Source organism: Athene cunicularia, assembly GCF_003259725.1.
Source record: "Athene cunicularia isolate RWA chromosome Z unlocalized genomic scaffold, athCun1 chrZ_part1, whole genome shotgun sequence".
NCBI lineage: Eukaryota > Metazoa > Chordata > Aves > Strigiformes > Strigidae > Athene > Athene cunicularia.
The window spans coordinates 24,213,205-24,236,945 of NW_020799142.1; the positions used below are offsets into that span (position 1 = coordinate 24,213,205).

General features: G+C 40.0%; 1 protein-coding gene across 1 annotated transcript in view; it reads left to right on the plus strand.

Annotated features, from left to right (window-relative positions):
* Positions 1–23,741, plus strand: part of ADAMTS12 (ADAM metallopeptidase with thrombospondin type 1 motif 12) — a 170,344-nt gene that overhangs the window by 124,309 nt on the left and 22,294 nt on the right. Inside the window, exons 15-18 of the mRNA XM_026865819.1 lie at positions 5,394–5,638; positions 7,001–7,142; positions 15,234–15,360; positions 22,003–22,213. Coding sequence (XP_026721620.1) covers positions 5,394–5,638; positions 7,001–7,142; positions 15,234–15,360; positions 22,003–22,213 — 725 coding nt within the window. The remainder of the gene's footprint in view (positions 1–5,393; positions 5,639–7,000; positions 7,143–15,233; positions 15,361–22,002; positions 22,214–23,741) is intronic.

Genomic DNA, 23,741 nt, shown 5'->3' on the forward strand with positions numbered 1-23,741 from the left:
GAGTGGTTTTGCAATTTATTTCTAAGCCGATACTGTTGACTCTGGTGACCACGTGCCACTTCTTCCCCATGCAGAACTCTGCACTTCTGGTTGCTCTAAAACTTTTCTGTGTGAGGCCTGAAGCTTGTAAGGGGAGAAAAGTAACTTGCTGCAGAGTTAAGTGAATCAGCACTTGGAGGACTGAGCCTTTCTTTACTGATGGCTCTGAGACATTCAGGCTTTAAGTTGCCTTGTGTGGAATGAATGGGAGAGAGAGTCTAGAAGAGGGAGTAGGAGACTAAAACTGAATGAGAACCATGTTGGTGAGCTAGAGGTGGAAAAGACAGCCAGGATGAACAACTTTGAATGGGAAACCAGAACAGGAGGGGTACAGGTGAGAAGACCCTCACTGAAGCATGTAGTTAGAGCAAGGCCTGTCTGTGACTGAAGAAAGAGTCTGGTGCAGAGGTGAGACATCTCAAGAGCAGTAATTGGTACCATGCTAGTGAGGAGGGAGAAACTGTGGTGAGGATGTGGCTTTGGCTGGCTTTTAGGTTTGTGGGATTTTTTTTCATAAAATAATTCTTATTTGCACAAAAATGGGTTGTGCTAATAATTTAAACCTGGTTTGATAAGATTTTGCAAAGTTTGGGGAGAAAGCCCTTTTAATGTTTCAGGTTTTTTTCCTGTACTTGGATTTGCTTTCCTTCATCCTGTATCCAACAGGGGAACTGTGAAGGTGCCTGCAACCATGCAGCAGTGCAGGTTGTTTATGTGTGTGAGATTTACAAATGAAAATCTAGACCCCTCTCTCCTCCAGTACTACTGTAATCAGCCAGCCTCTCATCTTTTGCTTCTGCTCTAAAATGCACTCTGCCTTTGACTGAGTGGGGGTTTTCCAAGGCTGCAGATGATGTGAAGTTTATTTTCAAATAACAGTTTTACTAAAAAGATCCAGTGCTGTAACACATGGGAGGATAAGTGCCTCTTATTTTAATAAGGAAAAGTGTCAGGAAAGGTAGAAGCTCTTCAGCTTTAAAGACAATGTGTGGATCTCGCTGATGTTCACAGGTGTTAAACTAAGAATAGGACAATGGTTTTGTTCACAGTATCAGCTTCCTGTCTCTGACAAGTGCTGAAGTGTTCTGTTCTGTGATTCTGTGTCCTGGTGTCCTGTCTTGCAGTACAGTTTTACGGCAGAGTGACTACTGAACAATTTATGTAAACATAAAAACTTCAGGCTCATAAATTCAGTATAGATAACAAAACTGGACCAAAGCATGTTGCCTGTCACTGGCAAGAAAGATTTGAAGAGTTTTTTCTTGTTTAATGGCACAGAGAAATACAAAATCAAAGTTAATATATTTTGATTTAAAGCTTTACTCAGAACCTAAGTCCAGCAGGGCCTTTCTTCGGTGTGGTGTTGCATCAATGAGTATTATGTCTGCAAGTTGACTAAGGTGCTAGATCAGACTAATGAAATACTAGAAGACAGTTTTAATAATTTAGCCTTTCACTGCAGGGCAGGGGGATCAGTTTTACCTTAAGTCTTCCTGCCTCATGTTCAGATAGAAAAGTTTTAAAATCCGTATTATTACTTGGATTTTTTATCTTTTCTGTGGATGCAAAAAATGGGAATACTGGTCCAGAGGCTCCCAACACAGCCACAGGAATGGCAACATCATCTGTGTAATGGATTCCATTAGAGTTTCATGGTGGAAAACAAATCAGAGGTCAGATGTGCACAAATGGTCTCAGCTGTTGACACTAATATTAGCAAGTACCTGGTCTGCACCTTGCTTTCAGGAGCTGTGTTTGAGAGTCATTTAAGTTGCTTCAGCTGAACTCTTATGGCAGAAAGGTTGCAACATGAGCAGCACATTGAAAAGCAAGGTCTAGGCCTGAGCAAAGAAGTCATAAGCTCTCCTGTTGTGAAGGTAGAAGTCTGCTATTATTTTGAGGTAGAGTATTTGAAAGTCAAAATCCCTGTTCTTACCCATGTTGTTGTGATGACTCCAAAGAAGCATTATTGTGTACAACAGAACGTTTGCAAGGTGTGCAAACTTTTGGAAGGAGAAGAAATTGTGCTGCTGAATGAGGAGAAGCAATGGGATAAGGAAAAGGACTAAGGCACAAGGGACAGGGGTTCAGGAGTGTGGCAAGTGCAGGGAGTGTGGAAATTAATGGATAACAAAAAGATGGAACGATGTTGCAAGGACCAGACAAAGAGATTTACCTGGGAAGGCAACAGGTGGTGGTCAGAAGGATGGGTAATTGTCCTGTCTTCACCTTTTGTGTGTTTAGGAGGAAATTAATTTTCTGACTTTCCGTAGCAAGTGGATAATGCATTTAAATTTGTGACAATTAGGAAATGAGGCACTGTACAAACGGGGTGGAGGTGTCTTACTTAGCCAGCCAGAAGGCGAGATTAGATGCGTGTCACTCCTGTGAAGGGCTGAATTTTAGCAAAATGATGGGCAAACAGGGAAGCTGTGGCTATACTTGCCCTAACCTGGAGGTTTGTCCTAGTCCTGTTACCTCCTGAACAACTTGGCTGGGACTGAATCAACATGTGCCATGGTCTCCCTGCTACCCCTGTTTCCTTTTCATGCAAGTGAAGTGGGGACAGAGATCTGGTACGTGCCTGAACCTAGCCCACAGATGGAGTCTGGACTTAGCCACGATATGAATATTGATCTGAGAGACTGGAAGGTCTCACGGGATCCTCACTTAGGAGACTGTCTCTAGACTACAACTTTTTTTCTCATTACCATCACATACTGCAGTTCTCCCTCTATTCCATGGGAAGGCTGTATGCAACTATACTTTGACTTGCAAACCTGGTATGCCACCAGGAGCTGTATTCCTTGTAATATTCTTGTGGTAGTGCCTAGGGCCTGGCTTAGAGGAAAACTGTATTTTTAAGAGAGAATCTTACAGATACAATAAACTTGAGAGCAGGGTGGGAGCTGTTGTGATAAGGAAAAATAGCCAGGTCTGATTATCCTCTGATCTGCAATACTTTGCTAACCACCTGAGTGAAATTACTCCTTTCTCACAGCAATAGGAAAAGAGAAACAAGCTCTTCAGTCCTGGTAGAGCTGTGCCTACAACAAGGATTGCATGAATTTATTCATGTACTCTTGTCTGTGCTAGGAGCATATAGATTTAATTTTAATTAAAAGGGGAAAGATTAATAGCATCTGAGAGTTGCCATTTCACAGGTGTATGGTAGTACCCACAATATAGATGCTCCAGGATTTAATGAGCACAGTGTGTAGGCTAGCTGACATTTTGACCGTTATTGAATCAGATCTCTAGATCCTTATCAGATGGAACTGTATAACCAGGAACAATTACATAAACACCATCCACATGATTTTTAAACAAAAATTTATTATGTTGAGTGACAAACTCAAAAGCTTGCTGCTGATTAGCTCCACTTTCAAAAGCAGATACCATTCACTGGGAATTAGTGTGCAGTTCTTGGAAATCAGGAGGTCAAAAACAGGAGGGTCAGGGAGAAGGGCATGTGATAGATTGACCAAATGGTAAAATCTATTATGAGACAGTTGCAATACATGTAAAATCAAGTTTATGAGCAACAGCAGGTGATTCAGACAAAAATAATTATACAAAAACTTGAGAGGATACAGATTTTTATGTTACAAAAGAAAGAAAATTGCTTTATTGGTTTTATACTTTGTGCCTTGAACAAATACTATTCTAATTACATACAAAAAAAACCCAACCCTACTGGAAAAGGATACCAACATTGCAAAGCCAAGCTGTCAGGACGTGAGACAATTAAGATTTTCCATGCTGTGTTAATTTGGCCCACTTGTGAGCATACCTTCTAATCAAGTCTTTAGTTACACAATCACACACTGTGTTCATAACACGTCTCCACTGCACTGAAAGAGTAGAACATTTGGGAGAATCGTTAGACCTTGGTTACTTACAATAGACCTAGATGGCTGGTTTCCTATAACAGAAGTTACTCAGTAATCGTCCAGATTTTGTTATTCCCTTCACTTACGAAAGTCTAAAAAGTTTGGATTTCCATAGTGGTGGAAAAGGTGACATCCAGAAAACTCTTCCTCTTGAACATTAATTACTGGAAAAATATATGTGTAATTATATATTAATAATGTATTAGGAAGGGCCTGATGTAAATTTTTTCTGTACTGTAAGCATCATATGACATTAAAACCAATACTTATCACCCCACCAAGCTGCTGTAAAGAAAATTTAGATGTTAAAGACTTTGGGGCACTTATTTATGACAGCAGGTTTTTGTACAGCGTATAAGTACTGGTGGGTAGAAAGTGTTGATACTGAAGATCTCTTAGTATGCCCAGTGTGGTTTATCTCACTCATGTGAGTGAGTAATCAAAGGTGATAAGCTTATTTCACAAGAAAGGTGAATGGGATGTGAGTCTCAGCAGTGTGTGATGAAAACTGGGGAACGACATATGTTCCAGTCTTGAAGTAAACCAGCGCAAACTGCAGCTCACGTTCCCAGGGCACTTGCTTGTAGAGCTGTCATCCATCCAATTTCTAAAGCTCAGCCAGGAGCAATAGCAAGAAAGCTATTGGAGTTTGTGTTCAAATTTCTATGCGAACTTCCTATTTTTATGGTGCAGTATCAACAGCAATCTCAGTTCCCTGTAAGGTGAGAAGCATGGAGCCTGGTATCATATACTGCCTGTGGTGCAAACAGTATTCTATCATAGATGCTCTGGGTTCATTCTTAACACATACACCAAAAATATCTTTTTACAGCTAACTTTTATATATTAAGAGCTGTTGAACTTTCTTAAGAAAAACAGTAGTTTATAAAAATATGTTCAGCTGATCATAGTAATGTAAGGCATTTAAATAACATTCAGGTTTTTTTGTAGCAAGGCTATCTATGGGAAACAGTCATGGAGAAATTAAATAATTTAAGGTACATGGAATCATGTACATACCTGTACACTGGTGACAGATGAAAATATTTCTTGCAAATTGAAAAGACCTTTCCCACAACAGACTGTTAGCTTGCTGGGACTCCATGGCATTTCTCCAGATTACTCACATTGCAGTATGCAAGAGCCCTTGGGTATGGTTATGGAGATGTTGATGCTTATCTGTGGAGTAGATTTCCCTGTGCTGCTTAGAAAAACATTCACTTCCATATTCCTTCTAAATGCCACTGTCATTGCATAAACCCAATGCATATTTTTATTTTTCAGCTGATACTGGAAAATCTGGCTTGGAACATCACACTGTTAACTAACTGAAATACAAACTCTGTGATAGCACCTTTCTGTGTATTTTTCAAACAAAGCTGGTATTTTATTATTTTATACATAACTAAAATGCAATGACATTTTTATTATTCACCTCCGTGAATCTTTATTGTCTCATAGGATATGTTGATATTGGGCTAATTCCAAAAGGTGCAAGGGGAATCAAAGTCATGGAAGTTGCGGAAGCAGGAAATTTCCTTGCTGTGCGAAGCAAAGACCCAGAAAAATATTACCTGAACGGAGGCTTTATCATCCAGTGGAATGGTGAATACAAAGTGGCAGGCACAATATTTCAGTATGACAGAACAGGAGATCTAGAAAATCTCACTGCTCCAGGACCCACCAATGAATCAATATGGATTCAGGTAAATAGGAAATCACTAGCAGAAGCAGAATATGCTGGGGCTCTGAAACTGAGGCTGGAAGAATACACAGATTTGTATATAAACCACTCTACTAACATGTTGTCTTGCAAAAAATGAATTGAGCTGTTTTGGAGAGAAATAAACACCTTGCTTGAGAGAGTTGTTCATCTAGTCTGAAAAAAAGATGTCCAGTATCATAGTCTGATGATTATTAAAGGCTGGTATGATCCAGTGCTGCCACTAGGATGGCGATCCTGCCAGCTGTAATTGGTCAGTCCTTTGTCCAGACCTCCTTGTCTCTTGTGACAGCTTAGGCCAACATATGGCTGTGATGTGAACCAGACCCAGATGAAAAGTAACTAGTTATCATAAAAAAGGACCTGATGTCAGGCTGTGAACAATGAGAGCTAGGGAAGGCTGACAGAAGTGACAGCTTACACTGAGCAAGAAAATACAGCATTAGATAGATGGATTAATAGCTTATGGTAAGTGAAATGGATCCGTTTAGCATCCACTGAGGTTGCTTCCTTTTGTTTCTTTTATGTTGCTTTATAGATTCTAACTTCACTATAATCAGCTTCTGTTAATTCTGCAAAAATAGTTATAAATTGCCCCTTTGTTCTCTGAGTATATCTTTCCTGGCTTGTTTGCCAGTGTATCCACCATACAATTAAAACAAGTATTAGGGGTGTTGATGAGAGCCACTTTCACACTTTGAATGTCTGTTGAGAAGGCACATCTAATGGGTGCTCAATCTTCACTGTCAGTAAAAAGGTCAAGGAAACTATTAGGAGGAAGAGTAGGAGTTCATTGCTGAAGTCTTTTATCCTTCATCCATGTTTTTCTTTTTCTCATCAGCCAAATTTCATGAGTGGCTCTTCACAATTGGAATTTTCCTTTTTAACCCACAAACATTGAAAAATAATATTAAACCAGTGTCTGAATAAAGTCTGTAATATTCTGACCAGTTATTTCGTAACAACTATTTCAGATGGGTAGGGAAATTATAATTTCTAGTGGTGATAGGCAATTGCTCTTAATCAGCAGCACATTTGGCAGTGCCTTGGATTGACTTTGCATTATCTTTTCTTATTGTCAATAGGATACCAATTATGCTGACCCACTTACTCCCATTTGTGCCTGCAAAACAGAATGGCAAACAGCTGTGTCTTAGAAAGATACATATGCCATTGTCGGTGCACAAATGGAATTCTTGCCAGTCTGCTTTTCTGAACTGGTAGTAGGCTCAAAAATAGGCTTGCTTTAAAGCTTGCTGATTCTTTGGTTCTCACACTTAGAAAGCTTTGGACCAGTAGATTATTAAAATCATAAGTAATTAAATAAACTAAACTCTTTTTCCAGCTGCTTTTTCAAGAAACTAACCCCGGAATCAAGTATGAATATACTGTACGTAAAGAAGAAAGTCATGAGAATGAGATTGGAGAGCCAGAGTATTTTTGGCAGTATGGAGACTGGACAGCTTGCAGTGTTACCTGTGGAAGAGGTAATTCCTCACTTCCTTTTTCTATTGCTGTTTCGCTTCATTACTGGCAAATCTTGTCTTTTAAGTTATCCAGTGTTCTCAAAGAGGTAAGGTTCTTTAATCTGCATTTGGTGGGAGAGCAATCACGTGATTACAATAATGTGTTTTGGATTTAAAATAAAATTTTATTAATTTATTTAAGGCAAATAGGTTTCTGTAACACCTGCCATAAAATTCTCCACTTATGTGAACCAAAATGAAAAACTACAGTTTTCTTTCCTCATGATTTGTTGTCAGTATTTTTCACAATAACCCTACTTCCCAGAAATACTAATCTATGACCTACTCTTATTTCTCTACTGAGTCTCTCCAATATGTTAACTACAAAAAAAAAAAATTCTTAATTTCTGTCCTGTCTTGATAAGTAACAATGCTTTTTGTGCATTTCTCAATAATTAGTTTATTTAAATCAGTCTTGAGAACTTCTGTGTCTTTCCTACTCTCAGTATAATGGCTTGGGGAAAGCTACAATTGTATTTGAGTCCTGTGCAGCATGTCAAACCAGACCAGCAGAATGATGACCATGAAGTAAGATCTAACAACAGGTCTAGAAGTTTGCCTTTGGTAACACACAGAAGATGCTTGCAGGAAGACTTTCTTTAAAGTAGTTAATAGATCAATGAGATTAAATTAAAGCTTGCAGTAAAGCAACAATAATGACAAAGAGACTGAAGGTTTCTTTACAAAAGTAAAGGATTTTATCCATCCTTTGTGGGAATCATTTTTAAAAGATGAGAAAAATGTTGTGTGTGAAAGGAAGTCTGCACTTGGGGAGAAAAGATTGTAGCCTTCTGTCTAAATTAGTTCCTGAGGTTCACTGGACAGAACAGTCCTGAAGATAGAATGGAAACCTTGATTGTTTGACCGGCCATGTAAAAACTGTACAGAACAGTAGAAGATCAGTGTTATAGCTATTGGACACATAACATGAAATAAGCCTTTTCTCTTTCTAATGTTAGGGTATTGTTGGTGGTTTTTGATAATTATTGCTTTCTTTACTTCCCACAATGAAAGAAAAAGACAAAAAAATATTCTAACAAATACAGTTGGGAGTCTAGAAGCAGTGATGATAGCAACTTGTTAATCTTTCCTGTCAGGGAAGACAATGCATTTTCAGTGGTTCAGACAACGTACATTGTATGACCTTAATTTTAGAAGTTTAAAAGAAGAATTTTAGAACAGTAATGTAAATTACCCCATCCCCGGTATACAGGGGTATATAATAATTTATTTAAAATATATATATAATGTACATGCCATAGAGATATTTACACATCCATATCTATGTGGTTGTGCAAATATTTGTGTGGTTTGTTTTGTTTGTTTGTTTTAGAAGAATATTTCAACACAAAATGCCGTGTGTTTTCTTTTTATCTGGGGAAAAAAAAGCCAGACAAAACCATTTTCTTTAAATAGGTACCCAAAACAAGTTTCTTGCTTAACTGCATGCTGTATGTTTTAGTTCTAATCCCTAGTTGTGAATAGTGCTTAATGTAGCAATTGTCATGAAAACAAAAAAAGTGGGGGGGAATGTTATTAGACTGTTTATTATGTCACTTAGGAGTTTTTTTACATTAGCTGCACTATTCCCCAGAACTGTTTCTCACTAAGTAAATTATAACCCTGTGTACTACCTTCTGACTAAAGAACTGTGTGACTTGACTTTGATTTCTAACTGCCACATGGATTACTTAAATAAAAGGCTGAAGGACATACAGTTTTTTTCAGGTTTTATTTAATAAGTGGCTTCCCCTGCTTACTGTCCTTAGTCTCTTAATATATGTTTCTTGAGCTCGTTGGCTTTTTCTTTGCATAGTAGAAATGTTATGCTTCAGGCAAGACTGTGGACTTACTGACATGAGTTTTCAGGAGAACCAAGAAGTGTATCACAGTTCAAAAACCTTCTCTGCGTCCTTTCATGGGTAGGAGAAAATAAATTAATAGACCCTTTGGTCTCTTCCCTCTTAGATACATACTTTTATAAAAATAACTGAACAGGTCTAAAGGAGGATGTAATCTGCTAATACATGATGCAGTCAGGGTATTGTTGCTTCCTGCCCAGAAAAAAAAGGGAAACCTTGGTACCAGGCTTCAGTGCATCACTTGAAGCAGGGGAGCTCTGATATTACAGTCTGTCTGCAGTTTTCTGCAGGTACACAATGCTTAATCTGGTTGTGCTCTGGGCTGTCTGAATGTGGACCAACTGTACTGTTGTCGTGTTAGCTTGGCACTGATTCTGAGCTGTCTGGCCCTCCTAAGCACCACACTGGTGCAGTAATATAGCAGGTTTATGCCTGGATGATCAGAGCACAAACACATCAGCAAAAATACCTGGAGCTTTGCTGCATAAAAGAAAGAGTGTAGCAGCAGGGAAAGTGTATTTGAAAAATGTTAGCTCTCCATCATTATAGAAATTTGGAAACTCTAATTTTGCTACGTTTAGCAGGGAATATGGTCATGGTAGTGATTGTTGACCTAGAACCAGAAAATATCACATGGTTACTCATTACTGTGGTCTGATCCTCCCAGGTTCAGTTCAGGACCAGGAGGAGGAATAAAGGCAGAACTGAATGTTCCCAATGTTGCTGAATTAAGCAACACCCTTCTCTGACTTCCACAGAACTTCTGGCTTTGAATGATGAGATGGATTTTATCTGAACATACACTCTGTTTATATTCAGAATTTATTGCCATTGGCAGTAACAGACCTGTTGTGCCAAATCTCAGGCATTTGAAGAGTTTTGAAAGGTTTGTGAGATAAAAGTGCGTTTAAGTAGGCAAGATCATCTTCTGCTGTTGGTGTGCTGCATGACAAGTCTTACTGAAGACAAGCTTTCAGTGGGGGTCAAGATGATAAGAAAGGTTGCATTTATTTAGACTAAATGTAGTGGTAAAATAACCTTCAAGGAATTTTGCAGTTACCATTTAATAAATAATAAACCAATAGGTTTTCAGGATAAAAGAGGGTGCCAAGAAAGATGAACTACTGAACCATCTTTGACAGCCACAGCCAGTGAGAGAAATTGATCCTTACCTAGAATTTTGGTCTCTTGGCAAGCCTGAACCTGCCTAAAGATCTCATACATGGTCTCTCATCAGGATGGGTCAATATGGTAGCAGTAAATCTGAGGATAATTTGGCCTTTTGTAGCCACAGAGATCAGGACAATGCAAACAAATGCTTCCTGGAGCCAAAAGATTGAAGAGTGACAAATGGGGCTACAAGCACAGGAATGGGCTGATGCAGGGTGTTACAGAGGCTCTCAAATAAACAGCCAACCACCAAAAATTAAAAATTTATTGTCAACACAATTAACCAACCCTCTGCAAATTACAGGTTCGAATGTCTGTGAGAGGAGAACAGAACAACTTCTTAGAGTTTAACGACAACCCAAAACACAGAACAAAGCACCACTCCTTAGGGTTTAATGACAACACAAACCTCTCTGTCCCTCACCTGACAAGTAAAGGCTCTCAACCTCGAGGACCTGCTCAGGGCAGCGTCCCAACCCAAGGCACCTTGAGGAGTTTCCTTGGGCAGCGTCCTGACCCTTCAAGGGTAGAGTCCTCCGCCGCAGCTGCTGCTCCAGGGGATGAGCTCCAAATGCCTCCCCCAGGGGACTCCGTTTATACCCAGCCGAATCTGATCTGTGGTCAATAGCAGCTCATATTGGCCAAAGGCCCCAACTACCATGAAGCCCCGAGAACAAAGGCAATTAGTAGCTGCTACACTTCAGCAGTCAAGAAGCCCTATTTTCACTGGGCGGGTGCACCTGCTGCAGCAGGAAAGCATCATCTGTCCTAAGAGAAAAAACAGGATTTTAGCCCTATGATACATCTCCTTATCCAAGGGAAATGTACCTGGAAAAAGTCCCAGTAATGAATAATGTCTTTTTAGAGTGAAGCTATCCCTTCTCAAAATTAACCCAGGGCAGCTCCCTAGAGATATTTTCCAAAAGATTCTTAGCCTCAAGATAGCAGCATGCCATGCCCTGACACATACTCCGCCACCTCCATTACACTGACAAAGAGAAGATGCAAATGTGCTCATGTTTTCCTTCATTTCCTTCATGTGCCCATGTCTTCTGTAGTCTCAAAAAGTGGGACTGGCCAGTCTACAATAACACCCTTTAACATGGGAAAAATATTCTCTGGAAAATCAGTGTTTTCTGTAGGAAGCATACCTAATACTATGTGCAGGGAGAAGGAGAACACATTGCGATACCTGATGTCCATTTGCAATGTAGGAGATAGTTCAGTAACTACATTGCAATCTATTTCATGGCAAACAAATGCCAAAGGGAATAATTTACAGTAAAAACCATAAGCCTTGCTTTGTCCTCACAGCAGGGTAGTTTGATTCTCCTGCCATTTGCTTTATGCAGAAAGGAACTGCTTTGCTGTCAGGATGTGTGCACACTGGATAGTGTCCTGCAAACTGCTGCACACTCTGGCCGAAGAGCCTGTCCTTCCAGAGCATACTGTCAAGACAGTATGTAAAGCCGTCAAGCTTTTTTTTTATAGGAAGATTAATTTAAATGCCTCACTGAGTTTTCTTCAAGACCAGCTACCCATTATTCTTTAATTAAATAATGGTCAATTAGAAATTACAAGTATAAATCCGTCATCCTTGTCTAAAGGCTTTAATCATGTTTCTTAGAATTAGCTTTGAATGACATTGAACATAACAAGGAGCAAAGTGCAGCACAGCTGCAACTATGGCAAGATATTGGGCAACCTCAACAATTTACTTTTCCATAGATTACATCAGTAATTGGCAAATTTTCAAAGCTCTGCAAAAGAACATAAATGTAGTATTTGTTTTGGGGTTAATTGTTATGTGCTCTCTAAATCCTTCACAACTATTATCAGAGCTACTTTGCAAAATTACCTCCAAGTGTTCCTGAACTGAAATGTAGTACTAAACATGTAGGATTGGTTTTAGAAAACAAAGGTCACTATTTTCCTTCGCTATTATGGGTCTAAGTTTTATAACACCAGGAATGTAAAGGCTCTTGTATTGTGTACATAGCTTGTGCATTCACTGAGTATAATTTCCAAGTATAAGTGAAATCCATGCAGAGGATCTGATTTGATGCACAACTGTGACAATTACATGACCAAATTAGTTTTACAATCAAATACACTCTTTTGCCTACATAGTTTGCATGTTTGCTTCTGGTCCTTCATTTCTGTTGTTCTCAGCCTTAATTTTGTCCAAACTGAGGTCTGTGCAGCCAACAGTTTTCTAATCTCAGTTTCAAAGCCTTCCACACCCAATGATTTTAAACTGACACCTTGTTTTGTTTGGGTTTTTTTTCAAACTAAGTGAGAAATCAGGAACCGAGTGGGTCAACATCCCATTTAAAAAGTCCTGTATCAGGGATGAGGTGACACAGAGAGGTAGAAGCAATCTCTGAGTAGATTTAGTGAAATCAAAAGCATTCTTGGATCTGACTGTTGTTATCCTTGGTTTCTCTTTTTCCTTCCCAGAAATATTTGTAGGTTTTTTTCAGAGCTGAGATGGCACACTTCTGTGTAAAGAAACATGGGTGTGGGAAGGGCTGTGGTGCAATGAGTGCCAAGGTGAGCAGAAAGGAATGGGATGTTCCCACCCCAGAGGAAAAAGCAAGATCTTTGTAGTGGGATTATAACCAAGAGACAATGTCTCGATGAATACAGGCAGCATCTTTGTGCGTGCAAAACAGTTGTCAGCATGGGCTAGTTAGCATTGAGGTCAGAGAGAAGTAAAAGAGGTGAAAACAGCTACACTCTCAGACACTTATAAAAATCGAGTTTAGGTTTCCAATTTTAAGGTTTTGTGGTTTGGTTGGGTTTTTTTTCTGAGTTTTAAAGTATATTTAGAATTTTTAATCTGAGACTTAAGTAGGATATTACACAATTAAGTTATATAACTGTGTAAATGTTTGATAGAGCAGAGTCAATGTGAAGTGACTGGTTTTCTGCTTTTGCAGTGTTTTCTAGTTCAACTTGCTCAAGCTAAAAGCCCAACTCTTTCATTATGTCATTATATGTATGCCTACATATACACATGCATATCAATATATGCATATAGGATTCCTTCCAACTTTGGAACTGAACAGTCATGATGAAAAAGCGGTGCTCTATGGCTTCTTTAAATATATATATATCCATCCCAGATCTTCCTAGATTTTAAAACTACAATAGGAGTTCACATAACTTCCATAATAAAAATTGTTTTGTGATTAAATTAGTTTATTGATGCCAGTGATCAGCAAATGTTTTATAAGAATATACAGCCTTGAAACAAATCTAGTGCAAAGGTTTATAGTGGTTCTAAAGTGAATTACAGCAGCTGAAATGACTAAAAAAAATATCAAAAGAGTTGTTATCTGCATTTGTAACAGCAACATATCATGATTTTGAAAGGGACAGAAACATATTTCTGTGGACTACTTTGTTTACAACTAGTTGGAAGGTTGCTAATTATTCCAGCTACATTTTTCCTAGCATAAAACAGAGCACTGCTCACTGGAAGTCCTGCACTGAACCAAAAAGCGTTCTGCTGCTTGAAGTCCTCTAGGGACAGAAAAGTGCCACATCCAGCCATGCTGCAGAGTCATGCAGCTACTTCCACATCATGTACCCTGCAGCTTGAATGCCTCAGCAAAGAGTATTAATGGGAGACACAGGACTACAGTCCCATAATCCTCTATTCTAAGTGAAACTAATCCTTGTTCTAGCAAATCAACCTTCATGTATGACTGGAGGAGACTCAGTCATCAAATCTTGTGTTGTTGCATATAGTTGTCTTATATGTCTCTGTTGCAAGTCTGAAAGTACTCTGAAAGCTATAGCATTTCCTCCCAGTGTCACAGACCTGATCTCTTAAGGTGCTATAAAAACGAGATACGGGTTTCCATCTGCTTCTGTGGAATGATCCAAATACGCATAGAAAGTTTTTAATTTCCTTGTGTTCTGGAGGCCTTTTTCAGTAATATCTGACTACAACCTACCAAAATAGCCTAACACTGTATTAACAGTGCTGTTAGGCCCTTTGCTTTCCAGGAAAAGAATTAAAGACACGCAAATGTGTCCTACCATCTGCACAGTTAATTTAATGAGAATTAATAAACAAGGTTTCTTTGGTCTTTTTAGTCCTTGGGATTTGTATGGGCCTAATGCCACTATTTTAATGCCCCTATATGAAGCTACAACCTTTCAAACTGTAATGCTACAATACTTTTTTTTTACAATGGGTTTGTAGCACAGGACCTGCCTCAAATTATTGCAAAACTGTGTGGAAGGCAGGCCTCTGGAAACTAGCTTCCTTTTGATTCACACCAGGATAAGAGAGTATTTTGGTTCGTGTTTCTTTCTGTTAAATGCATGGGAGTTTTTGTAACTGGAATTATTAGGAAATAACCCAAATAGTATGTCTCTGTATTCTCATCATTACTGTGCTTTCCCTCTTGTGATGAGTGCTTTGTATTACTTATTTAGAAAACAAGATTTTCTTCCTCATATGGCATTAGCATTTTCAGTCAAGGTTTGTACAAAAACTTATTAAAAAGTGAAATTCAGCACCAAGAGACACCGAGTTACAATTTTGCTGATATACTCTAGTATGGATTCTGCTTAAACAACCTTCCCAGAAGTACAAAGAAAAGATCAGAAAAATTACCCTTGCCGTGAATAGCTTGATGCTGCTGAGTTACTGTCTCTTATCTGCGAGAAATCCAAGAACCATTCATAGTCCTTAAACCTGCTTCAGGGCCTGCAGGACCCCTTTCTGAGACTGACATCTAAATTGAGATTAAGGAAAGTTCTTTCCAACATGTTCCTTGAGCTGTCTGATCCAAAAGAGCTTTGCTTAACATCTTTTCAACTTCATTGAAGGATACTTACACCTGACTTAGCCCGGACAGGCAGCAAAACTGATTTTCACAGCTGGTACTTTATTCTAGGATGTGGAGTATGACCAGTGTGTACTCCCCGTGCTAGAGGATACCTGCAGATCATCCCCAGCCTACATGGATTACTGCTTTTTCTTTTTGTCTTTCTCTTGCAGGGGTGCGACGCCAGATTGCCCACTGCATGCGGAAGGGAAGCGGAGCGATCAAAAACTCCTTCTGCGACCCAGCAACACAGCCAAATGGGCGACAAAAGAAATGTTATGAAAAGGACTGTCCACCCAGGTAATGGAGCTCTGGTAATGCTCAATAGCAGCCTTACTCAAAGGAAAATGTTGGTTCTAATACCAGATTAGTGTGGCATCTATGTCCTGCCACAGTGAGAGCACCCAAGCGTTTCAGAGCAAGTTGGGAGGAACCCAGTAATGGACAAGTTGGGAATGAGCTGCCCTAAGAGGTTTCCAGTGCAAGTTACTGAGCAGTCTGTGCTGGGAATGGCACAGGTTGCTGTCACATCTGTATAGATATTCTTTTTGTTCAGTTTAGGTGCAGGTGTGCCTGAAAACTGTATAAGTTCTTATTTATTTTAAAAATCTTATACCTGTCTTAGCTTGAATGATAATGTATTACTGTGTGTTCCTCTCTGCAAGTTAGTTTTTGGGTTTTTTAAGCCTTTTGATGCCTTTTTCAGTATTTTTTGATACTTTGTCTTTTTTTGAGGGAAGATGAGAGGAAGTGCCCACTTCTATAATTCTATTATACTTTCTTTGTAACACTTATTATTTGGCATTTTTTTTAATCATGGCCTTCTTATTTTTTCCTTTCAGCAAAGTGCAACTTTCTTCATTCTGTGATCACATGGAAATCAATTTTTCCATTCACATAGCATTTTTTTAAAATTCATCTTCATCTCTATTCTACCATTTTAGCAAGTAGGGTAAGGAAGACTAACCACAGCAAACATTCCAGGTGACAGCAGAACTGTGAGTCTGTGAAACAGGCACAGATTTGCTGGAAGGGATCAATCCTGGTTTAGTTTCCTGCTTTAAGTACTAGAACATGTTACTTTTGTCTTTCAATGCCTTCAGAAATTGTTTATCATGCTGTTCGCAATGGTACACCAGTGTTTCCCTAGTAATTCTAGTTAAATCAGAAACAAATCGAAGTCATTACAATGATTCTTCTAAAGTGTATCACATTACATTTGCCAGCAGTGAATTTCATGAAGCTTTAATGTAAAAAAGTCTTCATGGGTGTTGGTTTTATTAGTTGTTTCCAAGTATCTTTAGAACATCATATGATGCCTCCTCTGGGAATTACATCTATGTGCTTGCAGCCTCTATAAATGACTATAAAAAAGCATAAACTACCAGTATTTCATAATTCTTTGTAGCTTGTTAGAAAATCAGTTGACGGTAGATCAAGCTTATTAACTTGCTGACTAGTTAAGAGCTGAGGCTCTAACATGGCTTACACATGGGGGTGTTTTTTATTTATAGCACGTATAAACTGTGCTATTTATTCCAAAGTTCCAAATGAGCTCGATTTATCCCAAGCATAAATTATCTCTCTCTCTAATACTCTTCCAGCTTCCAAGTGGTTTTAATTCAAGGCATTTCCTGAGGCTTTTATGGCTTGTTTAATCAGTAACCTCCAGTGGATCTCTCTTCTGAGTACTTTTCCAGTCTCCTTCTACAGCCTTGTAAAAGTTCTATCATATACAACTTCCTCTGCAAGGAATTCCACAACTTTAATGCCTACTGTGTGAAGCGCTACCTCGTTTTAATTATTTTGAACCTGGCTTTCTCTAGCTTCTGTCGGTGGCCCTGAGTTCCTCTGTTGGAAGAGATGGCAGTGAAGAATGAATTCCCATCTACCTTTCCGAAGCCCTTCATTTTGCAGATCTGGTCTCTGTTCCAGGCTGTAGTCATAGTATGGGATTTAGTTGGTGTTTACTTTCCATAGCATATGTGTCACCTCTAATCCAGACAGATGGCTACACATCTTCATCTGAAATGCAAGACAGGACTTTGCTGGCTCTAAGGAAAATCTGGATGTTGGAGGAAGGTGTGACTGTCCCATATGGCATGATACAGGATAACTGAGAGTTCCTGTGAAGCTGCCAAAAACCAAGTGTTCTGTAGAGAGATGACTAAATTCTGTGCTAGAGTTGAGAACAGTGCTGTTAAACATAACACTGCAGGGGACCTTTGGTTAGTGCTGCAGCCATGGGACTGACAGTTAACTCTTAGATAATCTCACAGTTTCCAGTAGTGAACCATTTTTTTTATAGAAACATCCTATCTAAAACAAGAAGGATATTCCCTTGCATAACTCTCCCTCCTATGATTTGCTAAATCCCACATGCTAATGTGAAACTAGCTACTAGACCACTAAATCAGGATTAGATAATTTATCAAACAGTAGCTACAGGCAAAGAATAACATTACTGTAATATTTGTGACTCACAAACCAGATCCTGTCTCATTAGTCCATTTCAGGAAGTTAATTATAAACTGTCTCGATTACAAGCTTCTGAGAAGTCCCAAGTCTTAACATTTCTGTTTGTTAGCTGATTTGATCCACATTTATCTTTCCCACACTTGCTACTAAAAGATTCTGGAACAAAACAAACAAAATATTTAAAATGTCACAATACATGTATGCCACATGTTGACTCAGAACAAAATAGATGGCTGAACAGTTGAGAATTAAAATGTCATACAACTGCTCATGTAAAACTTGAGTGATACTGCTTAGTAGGAGTGCAGCAAGACTGTAGGATAAATGCATGGGTTTTTTCCACATTATGCTATGGAAAATGGTTTCCAGTTCTGTGTTTCTTTGGTAGACAGTTATTTAGTTCCATAAGTGTTAATGATAAAAATCAGTGGATACTACTTGAAGAAGAGTAAGATTTTTAACTACTCACAGTATTGTGAATATAAGTTTTGCTCTCCCCCGTGAAGAAAATTGCCTCGAGTCTTTTTAACCTGACTACCATTTTGAACAAAGTAACCATAAATGCATTATTTTACAAGTACTTGGGTTCTTCTGCTTTTTTATTGGCTTTTACTGTACTGTCCTACTTCCAGACTGCTTAATAGAGTCCAACAGCATAAGAATAGGAAATCTTGTTTCTGTTATAATAGAGAGTGAAAACCAGTTCCCTGTTGATATCTGCTGTGCCTGATGCTGTACAAGTACATAGTAAAAGAAGACAGTCTTTGTTTAGGTGTGACACAATATGGTGGGAGGGAGGGAATGTTCAGTCCCATAGGCATGAATATAGCAAATTTTGGTTCCAAAATCCCATGTTACTACTTTTTCAGTGGGATCCACACCTTGTTCAGCTCACATCATCTGGGTATAGATTAGGACTATATGAGAAGGCTGTTGGGTCCTGAATTAATTGTTCCAGACCTTTGAAACTCAATGTGGGAGGAAAGGGGATAGGTCTCATTTAAGACACCTGAATGCCACTTGAGGGAATCAGATTTTCTCCCCACCTCTGTCCCAGGCTGTATTGCGGAATAGCTGAGCACGCACAGCTGCAGCTAAAAACTAACTGAGATTATGCTTTCACCAGGCAGACTGCTGTCTAGTTCAACAGCCTCAGGAAAATTAGTGCTCACACAAATTAATTACCCAAATCATGCGTTTTGCTTGCTTGTTTGTTACCACAATCTCTCCATGCCATGCCTGCCTGTGGAGATAAGACAGTCCTGTCACTTTGCAGGGACCGGGTGATGCATTAATATTTAAGAGCCACTCAGTTGCTGTAGTGGTAAATGCCATCAGAAACCAGAGGTAGGAACAAGTGTTGGATGCTGACTCCCATCAGGCTTCAGTTTCCACCAACTTGTCCCAGTCTCTCACCACAGTCAGCACAGCTACTTACTAGTTTTCTTCCCCATATCCCTTTCTTTGCCAAACATTCTCGCTGTATGTGTGATTTAAAGAAAGCCTTGTTTATAAACTACCCAAAGCTAAGTCTGTCTGGCAGTACCCTCCACTCTTTAACTTAAAGCTGTGAGGTCTGACAGCTTGGTCATTTCAACTTAGAAGTTACATGTTTGGATCTTGGATTGCCCTCTCAATTCTGGATGTGTGCTCAGCAGTCACCTCCAGTTTTGGATATGTCTCTGCAGTGTGAGGATACAGCAGAAGCTCCAAGATAAATAAAGTTTGGCAAAGCTGTCACTCAGGTGCTGCTCCCATCTGTGTGGCCCAGGACCTGCTTTGGGACATTCTGTACTGGAACAGGCAAATGGATGGCAGATGCTCTGCTGTACTTGCTTTGCCTTTCTTCCCTTTCATCTGGGATGCTGCAGTTCAGAAATCCTCAGTGAGGACCATGAAGAGACAATTGTGCATGTGCTGCCATGTTAAATTTCTCATGCTTGAGTGTTTAAAGCATGTGCATGTGCCATAGAATGGAAATAGGAAGATGCACCATTAGAAACTCCAGTTACTGCTAAGAATAAACTTTGAGTCAATGCAAGTTTTTGGAAGTGTGTGTGGTAAACATGGTGTCAGACTATTAACTACTTGGCTCACCAGTACCATCTGTTACCTGCACTGAATGAGGAAGAACTCTATAGAAGTTACATGACTAAATGTAATTTAGTATTGGCTGTGAAAGTGCAATAGGATAAAATCTGAATTCTGGGATTTTCTAACTTTGGAGCACCTTACTTTCTTCCATGACTTTTTAAAAATGTTTTGTGTGCAGTAGTTAATCACACACCATTACTGCTGATCAAGATAGGTTCTGTAGTAAGCTCTGATAATTTATTAGTAGGGTATTTAAACCTACAAACTGCTGAACCCTTACTCAGATTCATTTGAAAACGTTGAGGAAGGGGCTGTCAGCTGTAGATTGAAATATGTGATCTGGTTCCATTAAAATTAATAGGGCAATTCACATACTTCAAGTTGCATTTGTGCGGAAGTTTCAGCAATTTACAAGATACTAGAGACGATAAAATTGAAAAGAAGATGCAAGAGATTAAAACCTCCCTGAAATGGCTTGATCCAGGTTGCAATGATATATTTTTCTTTTTTATCACTGTGTTCCGCTGAGGTGCGCTCGCTTTTTCTCTTAAACCACTTATTAGTTTTTCTTTGCCATTTGCAGAAACTTGAAGGAGCAAGAAACAGTCTAAAGAAAGGCAGGAGAAGGAGAAAAATAATTTGTTCTTTTATTACAGCAACATTCAGAGGCCTCGCACAGAGTTGTGGTAGCAATGGGCTGCATTCTAGAGCATGTAGCAAAACAATGTGTGCCCCAGAGGGCTCCTAGGGTAATTTAAAAGGAAATGTGGTATGTATACATAACTAAAGAGAAGGAAGGTAAGTGTAGGTACCCCAGAAAAGACCAGATGGTTGCACAAATGAGCTGTGTGCATAGCTTTATTGCTCTGAATTTTTTTTTTTTTACTTATTAGGAATAGATATCAGTGCCTTCCACATCAGTGACAGCATATTTGCAACTGAAGAATAAATTAGTCAGGAAATAGAGAAGGAACATGGAAACTACAGAGGAAAGGGAAAGGGATTGTCAGCAAACTGAAAAAGCCAGAAATGCAGTGAGATAGGAGACAAAGCAAGGAGCAAAAACTGTTACAAAACGTTGAACTTTGATGTATTTATCAGAATAGAAAGGAAAAAAATACAATAGGATGGTGTTGGTTGTAAGCCAAAACCACTTTTTCCCTCCTCTCTACTGGAAGGTGTTTTCTAAATACATCTCTTTTTTGTTTTCAGCATCAGGCTTATACATGACCTGCTTCAAAACTCAGGAACAAGTAATATTCTCTAGGAGCTTTTGTGGCTTAGAGTTCACAGGTGGGCCAGATTCTTTATACAGCAGCTTGGATCTGTGTTCTTGCCTAGGGCACCCAAAATGGGAGGGAAAAAGACTTTTCTTGGGGTTTGTTTTGTTTTTTTTAAAAAGTATAAAGGTAAGTCTTCAGGCAAATAAGAGAGTTGATGCCAATGCTTCTCAAATGGTAGAAACACAGAAATTTTTGCCCTCTCTCTTATCATGGAAGGTAGGTATATAGATATTTGATCCACTCTGGGTCAGCATGAGAAAAAATAGGTGGATGAAGCTGAAGAAAGGCTAAAGTAACCAAATATAAGGGGGACAGCTCCTTTTGGTAAGGTGTTTCACATTGGAAAATACTGGAGTAGAGGAAATATTTATCTTTCAGTTGGTGGAACATTGCATCGTACGCTACAGAAGACCATCTTTAATCAGGAGAGAGACACATAAGAGACTTGGTTTTACTTCATGAAGGAACAAAGTACAGAAAAGTCCAGCCTAGTGCAGACCCAGAGACTAGGCCCAGATGTACAGCTCTGCAGGACACTGATCCTGCATGGGTGCACGCAGCATCGCCCCGACCGGCCTGTTTTTTGGGGTTGTGTGCTTTGCTGCTTCCCCTTCTGGAAGTAACACAGAGCCAGTTTGATCACTTGTGCAGTAGTGGCTGCATAGACATGTGTGATGGGATCTCCAACTCTGTGCTGTCATTTATTACAAACCCTCCGGTGATTGTTATTTCTTAATTCTCTCTGTAGTGAGGTAGCAATAAGCAGATAAACAATAGGATAAATAGATTACTAAACTTGCTAGCAGCTCCTCCAACTTGGATTTGAAGGACCACCTACTCAGTAGGTTTCTACACTGTAGAAATGTAATGCTTGGTGTCTGCCACTCTCTGGGAGGCAGAATCTTTCAGTGACTGGCTGGTACTGGAGCACAGAGCAGATGGGAGAGTTTGAGTGATCTGGACTTAATATGAAAAGCATATATCTGAACCCAGAATTTAAATTACTGGTCCTTGTCGTCTTTGACCTTTTCCTTAATGTGCTTGTGATGGATTGTTTTCTGATATTTCTTATCCCCCTGTTTTTCAGATGGTGGGCAGGAGAATGGCAGAAATGTTCTACTACGTGTGGCCCAACAGGCCAGAAGAAGCGAACTGTACTTTGCATCCAAACAGTGGGGTCTGATGAGCAGGCTCTGGCTGTCACAGAGTGCCAGCACCTACTTAAACCAAAGACCCATCTATCATGCAACAGAGATGTCTTGTGCCCATCTGACTGGACAGTGAGCAACTGGACTGAGGTAAATTCATATCAACTGTCATAATGAACAATTTTTTCAAAACGACCTGTTATAGTCAGTAGAGAGGACCAATGACATGCTTTTTTGCCTTTCTTTTTTTGGTTAACATGTCTTCAAAATCCTTTGTGCACAAGACAAAAAGCTGCCCTGCTTGCCAAAGACCTCAGCAAAGTGTTACATGTTAACTGTTTGTAGGGGTTTGGCTTGCTGAGCTTTTGGGACTGCAGAACAGAGCATGCTAAAAACATTACTGCTCTGGACCAGATGGGGGTAGGGCCTGTGTCATGTCTGTAGGCCTGCAAAGAAGCATTTTTACATTCTTTACATTCATATCTCTTGCATTCATAACCCTGCTGGTTTTGCCATAGCACGCAAGCTTTTTACTTCTAGTATTAATCTGAAGTCCTAACAAACACTAGAATACCCGTGTGTCCTTCAAGAGTTAAATATTGTGCAGTTATTTCACTGGCAGCTGATGAAGTGCAGAATATATGGTCATCAAAATGGTGACTGCAATTATTAATTTTGTTTAAATATACTGCAACATATTCTGCAATGTTTGGTAGTAGTATCAGTGTAGCTGATAATCATGAAAATATGCACAGCAAATAGTTTTCAGCTGGCAATAAAAAATAATTTTACTGTTTTTCAAAACTTCCAAGACTAATGATAATGATGGAGTTGAGTGCACCATTAGCAAGTTTGCTGATGATCCAAACTGGGAGGTGCTGTTGACTCTCTTGAAGGCCAAGATGCCTTGCAGAGGGGTACAGATAGATCGGAGCATTGGGCAGTGATTAATGGGATGAAATTTAACAAGAACAAATGTTGGGTTCTGCACCTGGGACAGAGTGACGCTGGACTCGGGTCTAAACTGGGAGAGGAGTGTCTGGGGAGCATCCCTGCAGCAAGGGCTGTGGGGCGCGGGCTGACAGCAGGCTCACGGGGAGCCAGCAGTGTGCCCTGGCAGCCAGGAGGGCAAACCGCAGCCTGGGGTGCATCAGACACAGCGCGGCCAGCCGGGCAAGGCGGGGGTTATCTGCTGTGTTCAGTGCTGGGGCGGCCTCACCCAGTGCTGCGGGCAGGGCTGGGCCCCGCAGTTCCAGGAGGATGCGGAGGTGCTCGAACGTGTCCAGGGGAGGGCAGCAAAGCTGGTGCGAGGGCTGGAAGGCGTGTCCTGGGAGGAGGGCTGAGGGCTGGAGACAAGGAGGCTGAGGGGCGACCTCGCTGCTCCTACAGCTTCCTGAGGAGGGGAAGGGGAGAGGGAGGTGCTGAGCTCTTCTCCCTGCTGTCAGTGACAGGACACAGGGGAACGGCTCAGAGCTGCACCGGGGGGGTTAGGCTGGACATCAGGAAGCATTTCTTTACTGAGGGGGTGGTCACACACTGGAACAGGCTTCCCAGAGAGGTGATCGATGCCCCAAGCCTGTCAGTGTTTAAGAGACATTTGGACAAAGCCCTTAACAACATGCTTTAACTTTTGGTCAGCGTGAAAGTGGTCAGGCAGTTGGACTAGATGATCGTTGTA